A 19,564-nucleotide genomic window follows, 5' to 3' on the forward strand; every position below is an offset into this window, starting at 1 on the left:
CAGAATATGTTTATTCTTTATTATGTGTATGTATCTTCCTTGGAACATCAATGACAAAATACATATTCATGACATTTTCCAAGTTTAGGGGATAGACGATAGCAAATATCTGAAATTCTTTCCTTATGCAAGCCTTCTCTTCCCTTCTGTGAGTCATCACTCTTCACTCCAAATTTCTTTTTTTTTTTTTTTTTTTATTTTTTTATTTTTTTAAATTTTTTTATTAGTTGGAGGCTAATTACTTCACAACATCACTCCAAATTTCTTAACTTTGTATCCTACATAAGGATTAGGCATTCAGAAATCAAGTAACTATATCCTTCAAGGAAGAAACAGTTTCTTTGGGTAAGCAATGGGATTCCCCACTGAAGGGCACAAAGTAGTGGTTGTTTCAGAAGTATCCGCAGTTTTAAATCCTCATATTCCTCCAAGATAGCCCTAAACTTATTTTCAGGGTTCTAGCTCTTTCCAGATTAATGCTAATACATAAAAGGTAATTGGTGAGGTTATGAAAAAAACTGATTTTGTAAGTAAGCCACTGGTAGAATGACTTTTCATGCCCTGAATCTACAGCTATACATGCACACTTCAGCAGCATCACTTAAAGGTATCATTTAAATGTACTGAGAAGAATACCAGATAGCTCAAATTAAGAGAGAAGTGAACTAGGATTAAGAAGTGACAACAACTAAAGCTATTCTGGGTAATCTATATAGAAGGAACTAATTAATATTTGCAGCAAGATGTTACCCGAGAACAAAAGCTAAGTTTGATTTTCTGTACTAAGGAGTCCATTAAAAATTTAAATTCTAGACTATCTCAGCCAACTCCTGGCAGGGTACCTTGAATGATGATCTGATCATGCATACATTGCATACATTGTCAATTCTCTAAAGGAAATCTAGGTATTCTAATCAAAGAGGGCAGGACAGATTCCAGATATGCAACCACATGAAACGTGAGCTATACTGATTATATAACTAAAGAGAGAGCTTTCAGGTCCATTTACAGAGGGTACAAAACAATAGTAAAGGTTTAAAAGTACTGAAATGCATTTATATGCCATATTATTCTAGTAACAAGTTGTATTTTAAAGATGTTGCCATGCAGAGTATAAATCCCTGGGAAACAGTATTGTTATCTAGTTATTTATCAAATGTGGCATCCATAAGAATGTGCCAAAGTCCACAAAACATATTTTATAGTATAGAAAGGAAGAAAACACCTAAACATCACTGCAGGTCTTCTGATGTAATCCTTATTGTTATCATGATTATTACATTTACTCAGGTTAGAAAATCTTTATATTCTATAAAATATTGATCATTGATAGTTGGATAGTTTTTTAGAGGCTTTTCCTAAGAGTTTAGAAGCATAATTTGGAGCATAATTTCCCCTAAATTTATAAAGGAAATTTTTTTTCCAGATGAGTCAAAATAATAAACCTTCCTGTAGAGGCTTAAAAAATACTCATAGAAAAAAAAAATACTCATAGATCTTCATTCATTCAAATTTTTACTTTTTTATTAGAAGCCTGTCACTTCTAGATGAAGAATTTCCCTAACTTTATACCGTGGTGTCTCCAACATATAAGCTTCTGATGCCTGCAATACATTCAATTTACATGTTTTCTCGTTAAAATCCTAATTCCAATAAATTATGAATTTCAAAGGACTGTATTCTATACTCATTTGCATTATGGAATTAACTCTTTGCAGATGTTAGCATGTTAAGGAATAAAAGGATCTTTCTTACACCCCCCCCCCCGAAAAAGAAATGAGTTTCTGATATTCACTTAATTCATATTGTTCCTCAACTGCACAAACTTAAAGACATGGTACGATTTCCTGCTAAGAACTTTCAGAGGGTTCACTGAATTCATACAGTTCCTGTGTACATTTACTGATTTTTTTGTGTGTGTGTGTGTATAAAAAACAGCTTTCTGTGGATTCCTTTCCACATGCCATATATACATGGTGTACAATGAGATGATTCCATTTATAAAGTTTCTCTCCTGTATGAATTTTCTAGGAATTCCTTTGAATTCACTTTTGAGAGAAAGTTTCTTATATTTAACTCACCAGTATGTTTCTCATCTGCATGAGTTCTCTGATGCATAATGAGTTGTGACTTCCAACAAAAGGCTTTCCCACATTCAGTGCATTTACATGGTTTCTCTCCAGTATGAGTCCTCTGATGTGCACTGAGAATTGATTTCTGAGAGAAAGTTTTTCTGCACTCACTGCATTCATAGGGTTTCTCCCCTGAATGAGTCCTCTGATGTACAATGAGCTGAGACTTCCTAATGAAGGCTTTTTCACACTCATTGCATTCATAGGGCTTCTCTCTCATGTGCATTCTCTGATGTACAAGGAGCCGTAATTTCCCACTGAAGGATTTCTCACACTGACTGCATTTATAAGGGTTTTCCCCTGCATGAGTTCGCTCATGTACAATGAGTAGTGACTTCCAAATGAAGGCTTTCCTACATTTGTGACATTCATATGGTTTCTCTCCTGAATGAGTTCTCATGTGTATAATGAGATATGACTTGCTACTAAAGGCTTTCCCACACTCACTGCACCCGTAAGGTTTTTCCCCTGCATGAGTTCGCTGATGTGAGATGAGCTGGTCTTTCCTATTAAAGGCTTTCCCACAATCACTGCATTCATAGGGACTCTCTCCTGTATGAATTCTCTGATGTACAATAAGTTGTGAGTTAAAACTGAAGGATTTACCACATTCACTGCATTCATGTGGCTTCTCCCCTGTGTGAGTCCTTGTATGTATGATGAGGTAGGACTTGCTCCTAAAAGCTTTCCCACATTCAATGCACCCATAGGGTTTCAATCCTGTGTGACTTCTCTGATGTACAATGAGCTGTGACTTCAAACTGAAGGCTTTTCCACACTGATTACATCCATAGGGTTTTACCCCAGTGTGTGCTCCCTGATGTACAATGAGCTGTGATTTAAAAGTAAAGGATTTCCCACATTCACTACAACCATATGGTTTTTCTCCTGTGTGGGTTCTCTGATGTACAATAAGGTTTGACTTTGTATTAAAGGCTTTCTGACATTCACTACATTCATAGGGCTTCTCTCCTGTATGAGTTCGTTGATGTATCACGAGCTGTGATTTCAAACCGAAAGTTTTCCCACAATCACTGCATTCATAGGGCTTCTCCCCTGCATGAGTTCTCTGGTGTGAAATGAGCTGGTATTTCCGACTGAAGGCTTTCCCACACTCACTGCATCCATAGGGATTCTCCCCTGTGTGAATTCTCTGATGTATAACAAGTTGTGAATTAAAACTGAAGGCTCTCCCACATTCACAGCATTCATGGAGTTTCTCTCCTGTGTGAGTTCTCTGATGTATAATGAGGTACGACTTGCTCCTAAAAGCTTTCCCACATTCATTGCATCCATAGGGTTTCACTTCTGTGTGACTTCTCTGATGTACAATGAGTTGTGACTTCAAACTGAAAGCTTTTCCACATTGATTACATCCATAGGGTTTGACGCCACTGTGTGCTCCCTGATGTACAATGAGCTGTGACTTGAAAGTAAAAGCTTTCCCACATTCACTACAACTATAAGGTTTCTCTCCTGTGTGAGTTCTCTGATGTACCATGAGGTTAGACTTTGTATTAAAGGCTTTCCGACAATCACTGCATTCATAGGGTTTCTCTCCAGTATGAATTCTTTGATGTATAATGAGCTGTGATTTCAAACCAAAAGCTTTCCCACATTCATGACATCCATAGGGTTTCAGTCCTGAATGAGTTCTCTGGTGGGAAACAAGCTGGTCTCTCCTAGTGAAGACTTTCCCGCATTCACAGCATTCATAAGGATTCTCCTGTGTATGAATTCTCTGATGTATAACAAGTTGTGAATTGAAACTAAAAGTTTTCTGACAATCACTGCATTCATGAAGTTTCTCTCCTGTGTGAATTCTCTGGTGTGCAATGAGGTAGGACTTGCTGCTGAAGTCTTTCCCACATCCATCACACTTGTAGGGTTTTGCTTCTTCATGAGTTTCCTGATGCACCACAAGGTTCGACTGGCTGCTGAAGGCCTTCCCACAGGAACTGCATTCAAATGATTTTCCTCCCATATGCATTTGTTGGCAAATAAGCTGTGGCTTTCTGTTGGCAGTTTTTCCAGATTCATCACTTTCACGGTATTTTATGCCAATAACAGCTTGTTCATGTTTAGAAAGGAAGGATGATTCCCTCAATGCCTGTAAGTCCCTAGGATTCTTTCTAGCGTAATTATTACTGAAACCTATATTACATTTCAAACTCTTTCCATTTGTGACACATTTATGAAATCTTTGTCTTGAAGAAGCATTACTTGCAGTAATAAGACACAGTTTTCCAAATGCAGTACAGGGATAGCCTTCTGCCATACTTCCCAGCTTGCCTTGATTTTCCTGATGCCATTCCACACAACCATCAATTTCCCAGACTTCGTCTAGAAATGAAAATACTCATATGTTATAAATAGTGACATGATCATAGTATAGCATAAAATTGCCTTAAAAATTCCATGTCATGAGGTTTTTCTTAGTTTCCGATATCAGTTCTGAATATAAATAAAATCTCAAATGTAAATGTACACAAACTCCTGGGCACCTGCAGAAACAAAACAAATCAAAACATGAAAACAGGCATAGAGATCTGACGATAAATATAGCTTTGAGTTTCAAAATTTTGTATAATAGCTTCTTTGGAAAGCACATGGAGGGACTTCCCTGGTGGCCCAGTGGTTAAGAATCAATCTTCCAATGCAGGGGATGCTGATTTGATTCCTGGTTGCGGAACTAAGAACCCACATACTGCAGGGCAACTAAGACTGTGTGATCCAACTGAATGCCACAATGAAGATTCTTTATGCAGTGCAGCCAAAATTTAAAAAAAAAGAAAGTACAAGGAAAAAAATGAGCAAAATTAAAATTTTCATTTCTCATGGGGGTAGATACTGCCCTAAATGGGAATTGATGTTTGGGAACATTTATAATTTGGAGGTTTGTGTACAAATGAATAAGGGCTCAGATTTAGGATGTAGAGAAACCTGGTATGAGGGATTAAGACCCTGTGATGTTGCTTCTTCAAAGCTGCCCTTCTGTTGTGTTCTCTCAATGCCCTGCTCTGTCCTTCACCTTGGTCAGCATGTTACTCTGGTATATCTATTAACAGGTCAACTCTACCCATTCTCTCTTCTATTCAACCTCCAAATATTTCTCACTGTGCATAAGAACTCAGACCTGTGTCTTGATCTTTATCTATTTTGTAGTTTTGGAATTTGGTGGGGGGAGGGGGTAGTTAATGTTTAAACAGCATCTGTTCACCTTGCCTTTCTGTTTTTCATTCTCTTCAGAGGAAAAAAGTTTTGTCTCTTAGCTCTTTCTTATGGTATTTTCCTCCATATTTTCTAAATAACAGCCTATTCTATTGTACTTGGTTTTCTCCTAATTTCTCAGTGTGTAGGGTAGAGATTTAATTCCTTTCATCCTCCTCCCTTAATATTACCCATGATGTACACACTCTCTTCCCATACCTGCACCATCCTAATCAAGCTATTTCATATTTTTGCTTAAATCAGTTTTCAGGTTTTACATCTTTACAACCATGCAATTTCTATTCACAGGTAAATCATGCAAGCGTACCATGGTTAGTTTTTGTTCATAAATCATTTTTTTTCTTGAGTCGTTTTACTTAGTTGCCAAGTTTTCTCTGTCATCATTCATGAATTTAGAATTTACCCCCCCCAGACTCTTCTTCACATGCCTAAGTAAATATTCTTTTGGTGCAGTTCAGTTCAGTCATGTCCGACTCTTTGCGACTCCATGAACTGTAGCACTGCAGGCTTCCCTGTCCTTCACCAACTCCCAGAGCTTGCTCAAACTCATGTCTATCAAGTCGGTGATGCCAACCAACCATCTCATCCTGTCATCCCCTTCTCCTCCTGCCTTCAATCTTTCCCAGCATCAGGGTCTCTTCCAATAAGTCAGTTCTTTGCATTAGGTGGCCAAAATATTGGGGGTTTCAGCTTCAGCATCAGTCCTTCCAATGAATATTCATGACTGATTTCCTTTAGGATTGACTGGTTGGATCTCCTTGCAGTCCAAGGGACTTTCAAGAGTCTTCTCCAACAACACGGTCCAAAAGCATCAATTCTTCTGCATTCAGCTTTCTTTTTTTTTTTTTTTTAATTTTTTTATTAGTTGGAGGCTAATTACTTCACAACATTTCAGTGGGTTTTGTCATACATTGATATGAATCAGCCATAGATTTACACTTATTATAGTCCAACTCTCACATCCATACATGACTACTGGAAAAATCATAGCTTTAACTAAATGGACCTTTGTGGGCAAAGTAAGTATCTCTGGTTTTTAATGTGCTATCTAAGTTTGTCACAGCTTTTCTCCAAAGAAGCAACCATCTTTTAATTTTATGGCTGCACTCACCATCTGCAGTGATTTTGAAGCCCAAAAATATAAAGTCTGTCACTGTTTCCACTGTTTCCCCATCTATTTGCCATGAAGTGATGGGACTGGATGTCATGATCTTAGTTTTTTGAATGTTGAGCTTTAAGCCAACTTTTTCACTCTCCTCTTTCACTTTCATCAAGAGGCTCTTTAGTTCTTCACTTTATGCCATAAGGGTGGTATCATCTGTGAATCTGAGGTTATTGATATTTCTCCCAGCAATCTTGATTCCAGCTTGTGCTTCATCCAGCCTGACATTTGGCATGATGTACTCTGCATATAAGTTAAATAAGCAGCATGAAAATATATAGCCTTGATGCTCTCCTTTCCCAATTTGGAACCAGTCTGTTGTTCCATGTCCAGTTCTAACTATTGCTTCTTGACTTGCATACAGATTTCTCAGGAGGTAAGTCAGGTGGTCTGGTATTCCCATCTCTTTAAGAATTTTCCATAGTTTGTTGTGATCCACACAGTCCAAGGATTTGGCATAGTCAATAAGGCAGAAGTAGATGTTTTTCTGGAACTCTCTTGCTTTTTCAATGATCCAACGGATGTTGGCAATTTGATCTCTGGCTCCTTTGCCTTTTCTAAATCCAGCTTGAACATCTGGAAGTTCACAGTTTATGTACTGTTGAAGCCTGGCTTGGAGAATTTGGAGCATTACTTTGCTAGCGTTTGAGATGAGTGTGGATAATTTTATTTTTTTTTTTGGATAATTTTAATTAGAGATCACCAGACCATGAAGAACCACTACCAGCTCTGATTAGAAACAAGGATCTAGACTTGCACTAATATAGTGTAAGAATGAAAAGGGGTGGATAGAGTATTTTTGAAGATGGATGGGTGGAAAGAAGGGTGTGACTGGATGCTTCCTCACCAAAAAGGAAGATGAAGGTGGACACTGCTGCCTAACTGACAGTTCTGCTGCCCTTCTCTTGGCTGGAAGAAACCTGATTTTATGTTCTACCTCCATCCATAAGGCCATGTACTTCAGGTAGGAAACTGGAGACCCATCTCCATACCCCCTGCTGAAGGGGAAGCATGATTTATCTGAGCCAACAGTGATGGCTTGCCATTTCCCTTGCCAATCTTTTTTACACAGGCTATATGATAAAAATCTAGCCTACTGAACAAGGTTAAGTCTGCTGGGGCTTCCTGAAATAGATTTTTATGTCTGATAAAAAGGGCCACATGGGAAGGAACAGTCTTTATTTATTACACTGGTCACTGGTACATTTGCAGGTATTGCCTGGAACTGTCATAGCCATCTGATGACTATGAGGGAGGAAATTTGAGGAAAATACATAGTTAGAATGGCAAGGAAGGGGTAGGCCTATGGCAGTTTAGTGAGTCAATCACTTAGTTATCCTAGAGCTGACCCACCTTCGGACATTTTGTAATGTGTGATAATGAATCACTTCATCTTATAGGTTGATTTAAGGTTAATTAAAAATTGCAGCTGAAACAATTCTAATATTAGGAAGACTAACTTTATTTAGAAAGGGTGTGAAAGTCACATGAAATGAGATAAACAGATAAAGGTGCTTAAATAAATAATGAGATGAGTCTACTACCTCAGAAAAGTAAGAAGGAAGCTGAGAATACCAAGGAAGAGATAATGAGCAAAAGATGGTTACAAATAACATAAAAGTACAAACACAAAAGAACATAATGTCAGACCTCACACTGATTCTGAGTAAGGAGGAAAAGATGTAAATGTTCTGGTCACTCACCTGAATGGTCCTGACTTGGGCTGTGCATCATCCACAGCTCTTCTTGTTCCAACTGGAAAATGATACTGGGTTTGGTGTATTGATATCCTATGAATGGAAAATTATAGACAATCTGGATCAAGACTGCCTAGGGATTCAGAAAAACTGAGAAAATTTAGTTTAGATGTGACATGATGAAGCTGCCCTTTTGCACTCAGCAAAGTAAACACCATTCAACCAGCATATTCTGATGCCAAAGGAAGAATAAGAAAACCTGGCCTCTAAGTATAAGCCCCAAATCACCCAGTATTTTACAAAAGTGCTCCAGTTTTCAGCCACCAAGAAGAGGAAGCCTGGAGATTTACTCCTTTCAAGGGGGAAGTACGTACCCAGGGACACAAAGTTTCTATAGTTCTCCAACATCACACTCCTGTACAGGTGCTTCTGAGCTGAGTCCAGTAGCTGCCACTCTTCCCAGGTAAAGTCCACAAACACATCCATGAATGACAAATGTCCCTGAAATAGCAGATCCCTATTCAATCTCAAATCATTTTACTGAGTTTGTCATAAAAGCCAGCCAAGGCTGTCCATTATTTATATTCTTTAATATTTTGGGAGAAAAGCAAAATTTATTGAAAATATCCCATCAATATGCATTAAATCAGTTAACCTTTCATTCAACACAAGAGAACACCATGTGTCAGGTATTCAACCTAGTGCAGGTAATATAAAATGGAGGAAAGGCAGTCCTGCCTGCAAGAAGTGTTCAGCATTGTAGAGAAAAACAAAGGTTAAATATGTAAAAACGTAATAGGCAGTCAAAGATGCTAAGACAAAAGAACACGTGGAGAACACAGGCATAAGGGAGGATACATTAGGCTGAGTCCATGAAAGGGGACTAAAGGAGCCACCACTGAAGAAAGAGATGTCAAAATTTGGTGGAATAAAGGCAAGAGCTATAAGTAGCAGCTACTTTGTCAGGCAACAGATCTGAGCATGATGATACACAGATGGCAAAGCAGCACATGAAAAGGTGCTCAACATTATATATCATTAGGGAACTACAAATTAAAACAGTGAGAGACCATTACATACCTAGAATGGCTAAAATTTTCAAAAATGGGCAACAACGAATTTGAAAATGAAATTTTAAATTTGATGAAAGATATGGACATAAACATCCAAGAAGTTCAACAAACTCCAAAAATGATGAAACCTTAAAGAAACATATACACTCAAATTTTCAATAGATAAACACAAAGACAGAAAGAACCCTGAAAGTATCAAAAAAGAAATAATTTGTTTCATACAAGAGCTCCTCAGTAACATTATAAGCAGATTTCTCATCAGAACCTTTGGAGACCAAAAGACTATGAACCCATATATTCAAAGAGCTAAAAGGAAAAGAAAAACCAAAAAACTATCAGTCAAGAATTCTGTACATGACAAAATTGTGCTTTACAGTGAGGTAGAAATGAATACATCCCCAGAAAAACAAAAGGTAGTTTGCTACCACTAGACCTATTTGGAAAGAAATGTTCAAAGGAGTCCTGCAGGTGAAATGAAACCACACTACACAATAACTTGAAGCTGTTTTGAAGAAATAAAGATCTGAACAAAGGTAAATACCTATGTAATCATTAATGGTAGTATTATTTTAACTTTAATTTGTAACTCTACATTTCGTCCTCTATATACTTATAAGAGACTAATGCATTTGAAATACTTATTAGTTTATGGTTTGGGGCACACAGTGTATAAACATGTGACATCAACAACCAAAAGGAGTTGGGACAGAGCGGTAAAGGAGCAGTGTTTGTATGTCACTGAAGTTAAGCTGGCATAAATTCAAATCAGAATGCTATAACTTTAGGAAGCTTATTAAAAAGATTATACACCATGACAAATGGGATTTATTTTTGGAATGCAAGAATGGTTCAACATTGGAAAACTGCTCAGTGTAATACATCACATTAACAGAATGAAGTTGAAAAAATGATTATCTCAAAGAAGATTATCTCAATTGAAGCACTGACAAAATTCCACACTCTTTCATGATAAAAACACTCAATGAAGTAGGAACAGAAGGAAAGTATTTCAACAAAATAAAAGTCATATCTTAAAATCCCACAGTGAACATCATACCCAATGGTGAAAGAAAAAGCTTTTCCTCTAAGGTCAGGAATGAGGAACCAATGCCTGCTTTCACCACTTCTATTCAACAGAGCACTGGAGGTTATAGTCAGAGCCACTGGGCAAGAAAAAGAAATAACAGGGATCCAAATTAGAAACGGAGTAAAATTATTTCTCTATTCATGGACAATATCATCCTGTACGTAGAAAACCTTAAAGGTTCCACGCATATACACACACACACATAAAAACCTCATTAGAATAAATGAATTCAGCAAATAACAGGACACAAAGTCACCTACCAAAATGAGCTGTGTTTGTATGCACTAACAATGATCAATCAGAAGAGCAAATTATAAAAATGATTCCATTTATAACAGCATCATAAAGAAGTAATAACTTGGACTTCCCTGGTGTTACAGTGGATAGGAATCTGCCTTTCAATGCAGGGGACACTGGTTCAGTTTCTGGTCTGAAAAGATTCCACATGCTGTGGGCAACTAAAGCCCACGTGCTACAACTAATGAGTCTGTGCTCTAGGGCCCAAGACATAACTAATGAGCTCCTGTGCCACAGCTACTGAAGCCAGGGCAACCTAGAGCCCACACACTGCAACTACTGAAGCCATGCACCTAGAGCCTGTGCTCTGTAACAAGAGAAGCCACAGCAAAGAGAAGCCCGTGCAGTGCAACCAGGTGCAGCCTGTGCACTCTCCGCAACTAGAGAAAGCCCATGCGCAGAGACAAAGACCCAGTGCAACCAAACATAAATAAATAAATACATTTTAAAAAGGAAGAAATAACTTAACCTAGGAAGTAAATGACTTGTAAAATGAAAACTAAAAACCTTGTTAAAAGAAACAAGACATAAATAAACAGAAACATACTTTATGTTCCTTAATAATATGTTAGTAGTATCCAAAGTGATCTACATATTCAATGCAATCCCTAATAAAATTTCAATGCTATTTTTCTAAGAAATAGAAAACCCCATCCTAAAATGTATAAAAACGCTCAAAGGACCTTGAATAGCCAAAACAATCTTGAAAAAGAACAAAACTGGAGGACTCACACTTCATAATTTCAAAACTTAGTAGAAAACGAGTAACCAAAATAATGTGATACTGGCATAAAGACTGAAAGACTGACATACAACATGGTAACAATGGAATAGAAGAGAGTCCAGAAACAAACTCTTGCATATATGGTTAAATGATTGTTGACAATGGTTCCAAGACCATTTATGGGGAAAGAAAAGTCTTTCCACTAAATGCCACTAAATGATGCTGGGAAAACTGGATATCCACATGAAAAAAATGAAGTTGGACCCTTATCTAATACCATATATAAAAACAAACTCAAAATAGATCAAAGACCTAAATGTAAAACCTAAAACTATGTAAAACTCTTCAGAGGAAAACACAGCAATAAAAGCTTCCTGATGTTAGATTTGACAATGCTTTCTTGAATATGACAAAAGGCACAAGCAACAAAAGAAAACACCAATCAACTGGACTTCATGAAAATTTTAAAATTTTTTGCATCAAAACACAATATCAACGTTGTAAAAAGGCAACTCCCAAAATGGGAGAAAGTATCTGCAAGTCATGTATTTTATAAGGGGTTAATATCCAGAATACATAAAGAACTAAAACTCAACAACAACAAAAAATTCTTCAAAAGTGATCAAAGGATATAAATAGACATTTTCCCAAGGAAGATACAAATGGCCAATAAACACATGAAGACGGTGAACATCACTAATCATAAGGAAAATGCAAATCAAAATTATAATAAGATTCGTCTTACACCCATTAGGATGGCTCTCAAATACCATGAAAAAACAAGGGCTGGCAAGGATACGGATTAACTGGAACACTTGCACATGGCTGGTAGGGATGTAAAGTGGTGTAATTGCTGTGGAAAACAGTTTGATGGCTCCTCAAAAAATTAAACATTAGAATTACCATATGGTCCTGGAACTCCAATTCTGGGTATATCTCCAAAGGAAGTGAAAGCAGAGTCTTAAGGAGATATCTGTATATCCATGCTTATACCAGCATTTTCATTCACAGAGGCTCAAACGTGAAAGTAATACAAGTGTCCATTGATGGATGAATGGATAAACAAAATGTGATATATACATACAACAAATTGTTATTCTGTCTTAAAAAGGAAGAAAGTTCTGCAACATAACCAGGGAGAACCTTGAGAACATTATGTCAAGTGAGATAAGTCAGTCACAAAAAGACAATTACTGTATGTCTGTATACCTACAAGTACTGTATGTACTACTAGAGTAGTCAAAATCATAGAAACAGAAAGTAGAATGGTGCTTGCCAGGGCTTATGGAGAGGGGGGAGTTGGGAGTTATGGTTTTGATGGTATAGACCTGCAGTTTTTCAAGAGGAAGAGTTGTGGAGACAGATAATAGTTATGATTGCCTATTTTATGAAGGTATTTAAGGATTTCCCTAGTAGGGCAGTGGACAGGAGCATGCCTGCCAATGCAGAAGACATGGGTTCGATCCCTGGTCCAGGAAGATTCCCTACGTTGCAGAGCAACTAAGCCCATGCACAACTACTGAGACCACCACACTCTAGAACCTGAGAGCTGCAACTATTGAGTTAGTGTGCTGCAACTACTGAAGCCCATGCCTAGAGCCAGTGCTCCACAACAGAGGAGGCCACCACATTGAGAGGCCTGATCATCACAACAAAGAGTGGCCCCCAACTAGAGAAAGCCCTCGCAAAAGCAACGAAGACCAAGTGCAGCCAAAAATAAATAAAAAAAATAAATTTAATACCACTGAACTGTCACTTAAAATGGTTAAGATGATAAAATATGTATGTAGAAATATGTATGCTCTAAAATACAAACAGTGCTTTAAGAAATCAAAGATCTAAAAAAATGAAAAGATGCAGGGTGTTCATAGCTTGGAAAACTCGGTATTGTTAAGATGTAAATTCTCCCTAAATTGATTCATAGATTTACTAACAAGTTTACTGTAGCTATCCACAAGCTCTTCCATAATATGAAAAGACAAAAAACTAGAACAGCCAGAATGATTCTGAGGGAACAAAGGTTAAGCATTTGTCACCAGCCTGATTTAAGACTTCCTATAAAATCTAGATAGCATGATATTAGTGAAAAATTAGACACAAAAATCAACGAACATTGTAAAGTAATTAGCCTCCAACTAATAAAAATAAATGAAAAAAAAAATCAATGAACAGAAATGAAAGCCTAGAAATAGACCCACATAAACACTGTCTCTTGAAGATTTTGTTGTTGTTGTTTAACATGACACAAAAGCATTTCAACAAAGGATCATCTTTACAACAAACGGTGCTGGACCATTGTACATCCACAGACATAAGAAATGAACCTCAAAACATACCCCATATGAACATTAACTAATGGATCATAGACTTAATGTGAAAACTAAAACCATACAAATTTCAGAGAAAAAAATTTCACTTTGTGCACTTTGGGCAATGAAATTTTAGATATGATACCAAAAGCAAAACCCATTTAAAAAAATTAAAATTTAGAAAACAGACTATCAAAATTAAAATATTTTGCTGTGAAAGTTGTTGTCATGGAAATGAAAAGACAAACCAGAGACAGGGAGAAAATATTTGGAAGTCACTTTTCTTATGAAGGATTTAAATCTAGAATAAGAAAGAACTCTTAAAAAATCAATGACAAGAGATAGTCAAAAAGCACATGAAAAGATGCTCAACATTACTAATTGTTAGAGAAATGCAAATCAATGCCACAATGAGGTATCATCTCACACCAGTCAGAATGGTCAACATCAAAAAATCCACAAACACTAGATTCTGGAGAGGATATGGGGAAAAGGGAACTCTGTGTTGTTATTGGGAATGTACATTGGTACAGCCACTATGAAGAAGTATGGAGGTTCCTTAAAAAACTAAAGAGAATTACCATATGACACAGATATCCAACTCCTGGGCATATATCTGGAGAAAACTGCAAATTGAAAAGATACATGTAGCCCAATATTCACTGCAGCATTATTTACAGTAGCCAGGACATGGAAGCAATCTAAATGTCCATCTACAGAGGAATGGATAAGAAGATGTGGTATGTACATATTTAGAGAGGGTAACTGCAACCATGAAATTAAAGGACACTTGCTCCTTGGAAGAAAAGCTATGACAAACTTAGACAGGGTATTAAAAAGCAGAGACATCACTTTGCTGACAAAGGTCCATATAATCGAAGCTATGGTTTTTCCAGGAGTCATGTACAGATGTGAGAGTTGTATCATAAAGAAGGCAGAGTGGCAGAGAATTAATGCTTTCAAACTGTGGTGCTTGAGAAGAATCTTGAGAGTTCCTTGGACAACAAGGAGATCAAACCAGTCAATCCTAAAAGAAATCTACCCCAAATATTTAATTGGAAGGATTGATGTTAAAGCTGAAGCTCCAATACTTTGGCCACCTGGTATGAAGAGCTGACTCACTGGAAAAGATCCTGATGCTGAGAAAGACTGAGTGCAGGAGAAGAGGGCGACAGAGGAAGAGATGGTTAGATGGCATCATGGACTCGATGCACATGAGTTTGAGCAAACTCCAGGAGATAGTGAAGGACAGGGAAGCCTGGTGTGCTGCAGTCCATGGGGTAGCAAGGAGTCAGACACGACTGAGTCACTGAACACACACACACAATTATTACTCAGCCATAAAAAAGAACAAAATAATGCTATTTACAGCCACATGGATGGACCTAGAGATTGACATGCTGAGTGAAGTAAGTCAGAGAAGGAGAGATATATATCAATTATATATGGAATCTTAAAAAAAGGGTACAAATGAGCTTATTTACAAAACAGAAATATTGTAAATCAACTATATCTCAGAAAAAAAAAAAGAATTAAATTTAAAAGAACCAATGACAAGAAAACAACCCATTTTTATTAAAATGAGGGAAAGCTCTGAACAGATATTTTACCAAAGATATAAAAAGAATAAAACACATATAAAAGATAATAATACTAGCTAGCCATTAGGAAAATGCAACTTAAAACCACAATGAAATACCACCTTACTTCTATTAGAATGGCAAAATGTTTAACAACTTGACAATACCAAGTACTGGTCAGGATGAGGAACAAGGACTCTCAGTCACTGCAGGTGGGAATGCAAAACTGCAAGCCACTCTGAGGACAGTCTCTTATAAAGCTAAACAGAATAGCCATACAATCCAGCAATCAAGCTCCTAGAGATTTACCCAACTGATCTGAAAACTCATGTTCACACAAAAACCCACACATGCATGTTGACAGCATTCATAACCACCTAAAACCGGAAGCATCTGGATAGCAAGGCATTATAAATATAGTGTGAAACTGGCTTAAGGATAGAAAAGTAGGCCAATGGAACAGAATAATGAGTTGTGAAACCAAACCATTTTCATGGACTCCTGATATACAACAAGGAGGCACTGCAGAAACATAGGCAGGGTCAATCACTTCAGTGAGACTGGGGCAATTAGACAATATGATGGAAAAAACACATCTTGACTCCTACTCACACCAAACATAAATAATTCTACATGTATTATGAGTCTACCTGTGAAAAGATAAATGTGAACAAAGAATGATGTCTTCATGAGCTCTGGATAAGAAAAAAGTTTTTAGGTTGGACACAAAAAACACTAGTAATAAAAAATATATATAAATTAAATTAAGTTAAAATTAGAACAGCTGTTCATCAAAAGACAGCATTAACAGAATGAAAAGGCAAAACAATAAAAGAAAACAAACAACCCGGCTTGTAAACAAATACTGAACAACAGTTAATGCTATGCAAACTGAAGTACTTGGAGGCATGCTGATGCCTGAAATATATTAAGAAATACATCAAAAATAAGACGGGATAAGAGATGCAGAGGGATGGAAAGATGGACAATGTGATACCACAAATACAATAAAAATGTTAAAGGTAAATTCAAGGTGATGAGCATACAAATGTTCACTGTAAAATGCTTTCAATTTTGCCCTGTGTTTGAAAACTGTCATAACAAAATACTGGAGGTGAAAGAAGCCCTGCAGGTAAAACATGAATATGGATTTGGTATCAAGTTTGCTTTAAACGTCAATGTGCATGAATCACTGAATCTTGTTAAAACAAAAATGCGATGTAACAGGACTGAGGTGGTGCCTGAAACTCAGCATTTCTAAGAAACTTACAGAATATAAAGAATGCCTTTTAGTGGATAAGAAAAGGCATAAAACATCCACATAAGGTAACAAAATATCCAAAAAACATGCTAGCAGGAAATGCAAAGCAAACCCATACAGAGATACCACCATACCAGAATGGCTCAAATTAAAAAGATTAACAGCACTTAAAAGTTGACAGAGAATGTGAGGCAAGGGAAGACCCAGACACTGCTGCTGGTCATCTAACAGGATGGCGCTTAATGAAACAAAGTGCTTAATGAAAAATATAAGCGATAGAGCAGGAGATACACATGTACATGCCATGAACATATATTAAAAATGCATTCACATCAATAATGATACACATTTTGTAAACACATAAAAAGAACAATATGCATTTTAAAAAATTGTGGGGTGGAGGAGCTGAAAATTGAGTCTGTGGAAACCAGGAAACAGAGACTTCAGGGATCTTCCACGACCTAAGGAGAAAGTTAATTTAACCCTCCCACCTAAGGACCTCCATCCCTCTCCCTACCAAAAAAAATTGAAAAGAAGTGGAAATAAACAAGGACTCACCCAGGATTTCTTGGCTTTCGGCTGCTCCTGGGAAATAAGCAGCCACTCCAGGACCTGCGCTGTCCCAGGTCTCCTGGGCCTCTGCCGGGGTCCTCCAGGGAGAGGCCTCTGGTCAGGGGTCCCTTGACCCAGGATGGATTTCTCACTTTGGAGCTTTCTGCTCACATTGCATGAACTGTCTCGCTCCTGGAGAGGTGGCACCTGTAGAGCAAGCACACATTTGAGAGCACATTTCTAACCTTGGTTTCTTTTGCTGGTGACTGCACTCACCCCAGCTGTGTCTGGGGTTCTGCAGACTGTGGCCAGTGCTGCTGAGAGGACAGAAGTGAGAGGAAATGGAACTAGGGAACCCAGCACACTGACTACAGCCTCCCACCCAGACTCTGCACAGGCCCCCAGGAACCCCAAAAGAGCAGCAACCACCCTGAGATTTAAACAACTTCGGGCAGACACTTAAAAAGAATGTGATGCCAGGTGCTAAGGAGTAAATGACCCTGCTTTCTGGGCTTCCCTCATAGCTCAGCTGGTAAAGAATCCACCTGCAATGCAGGAGATCCCGGTTCGATTCCTGGATCGGGAAGATACACTGGAGAAGGGATAGGCTACCCACTGCAGTATTCCTGGGCTTCCCTTGTGGCTCAGCTGGTAAAGAAGCCACCTGCAATGCGGGAGACCTGGGTTCGATCCCTGGGTTGGGAAGATCCCCTGGAGAAGGGGAAAGGCTACCCACTCCAGTATTCTGGCTTGGAGAATTCCATGGACGGTACGTACAGTCCATGGTGTCACAAACAGTCAGACACGACTCGGCGACTTTCACTTTCACTCACTTTAGGTGGGTGGACACTGGAAATACATCTTGGATGAAACAGTCTGTGTTTCAGTAGAGTTTCTTCTCAATATCTGGATGTCCATGAACAACTCAATTAATCTCTCTCACTGAGTCTTACTTTTTGTGAAACATGGAGAGTAGGGTGAGATCAAGGTGGCAGTGTAGTCTTTTAATCTCCCAATAGAAACAAGAGGCCTATCAGAATAGTAAAAGAAGCCAGAGACATCCACAGACAAATGGACCCAGGTGTCAGGGCTCCTCACATACCTCAGAATCTAGTACATGAAACCTAACTGCATTGCTAGGGGGAGCAGGGGCCACAGGCGCCAATCTCCAAAGTCACCAGTAAATGAGCACCCCCAAAGAGAGAGCACCTCCCGAATGGAATCTGAACCCCTGAGGCACAGGGCTGCAGGTGACTAAAAAAGATGCTCCCAAAGTCACTAAGTGACCTAACAGTGCTGGGGTCACTGAGAAATGATGGGCAAACAGTCCCTCCTAGGAGGTTGGGTCTTCACTGAGAAATGGAGACCAAATTAATCAGCAGAAGTAAGAAAAAAACATTCAGGCAAAGAGAGGGATGAAGAGAAAAGAGATTCAGAGGATGAGAGGAAAAGGGGAGAAAAGGGAAGGCAGAAAGGCATTAAGTAGTCAGAGGGAAAGGCCCAGAGGATGCTCATTCCAGATGCTGAATTCCAGAAGAAAATACAAGGTGTAAAAATGGGTGAAACATGTTAGAATACAGGGCATGTTGAGCTCTAGGAAATCCAGGGCAAGAGGCAGAAAAAAGACTTCCTGACAAGGCTAAGTGTTGAGTCAGGTCAGGTGTGTATGTGTTTACTTCCAAAAGAATCACTAAGATGAACTAGAAACTTGGGTTACCTTTGGGGGAGGGAAGGGATAGAGCAGGAGAGATGGAAGCTTGTCTGGATGCAGGCATGCGTCCATCTTTTTACTTTATACTTTTTTTTTTAAATTGTAGGATAATTGCTTTATAATACTGTGTTGACCTCTGCCATACATCAACATGAATCAGCCACAGGTATACATATGTCCCTTTCCTCCTGAACCCCTTTCCCATCTCACACCCCATCCCACCCCTCTAGGTTGTCACAGAGCACTAAATTGAGCTCTCTGTGTCTACAAAGCAAATTTCCACTTCCTTTCTATATTACATATGGCAATGTATATGTTCCCATGTTATTCTCTCAATTCGTCCTACCCTCTCCTTTCCCCACTGTGTCCACAAGTCTGTTCTCTATGTCTGCATCTCCATTGCTGCCCTGCAAATAACAGTTTCATCAGTACTATCTAGATTCCATACACATACATTAATATACAAAATAAACAAGCAGCTTATGCAGCTCAATACCAGAAAAACAAACAACCCAATCAAAACAATGGACGAAGTGCTCGGGCCTGGTGCACTGGGAAGACCCAGAGGAATCGGGAGGAGAGGGAGGTGGGAGGGGGGATCGGGATGGGGAATACATGTAAATCCATGGCTGATTCATGTCAATGTATGACAAAAACCACTACAATATTGTAAAGTAATTAGCCTCCAACTAATAAAAATAAATGGAAAAAAAAACGAAAACAATGGACGAAAGACATAAACATTCCT

General features: G+C 38.3%; 1 protein-coding gene across 3 annotated transcripts in view; it reads right to left on the minus strand.

Moving 5' to 3' along the window:
• Positions 1 to 1,502: 1,502 nt before the first annotated feature.
• Positions 1,503 to 19,564, minus strand: part of ZNF268 (zinc finger protein 268) — a 32,867-nt gene continuing 14,805 nt past the window's right edge. For all 3 annotated transcript variants that reach the window (XM_043902222.1, XM_043902224.1, XM_043902225.1), the window contains exons 3-6: positions 17,112 to 17,312; positions 8,597 to 8,723; positions 8,229 to 8,315; positions 1,503 to 4,475 (exon numbers count right to left, since the gene is read on the minus strand). In XM_043902222.1, coding sequence (XP_043758157.1) covers positions 1,999 to 4,475; positions 8,229 to 8,315; positions 8,597 to 8,723; positions 17,112 to 17,312 — 2,892 coding nt within the window. In that variant the 3' untranslated portion in view covers positions 1,503 to 1,998. The remainder of the gene's footprint in view (positions 4,476 to 8,228; positions 8,316 to 8,596; positions 8,724 to 17,111; positions 17,313 to 19,564) is intronic.

Source organism: Cervus elaphus, chromosome 5, assembly GCF_910594005.1.
Source record: "Cervus elaphus chromosome 5, mCerEla1.1, whole genome shotgun sequence".
Lineage (NCBI taxonomy): Eukaryota > Metazoa > Chordata > Mammalia > Artiodactyla > Cervidae > Cervus > Cervus elaphus.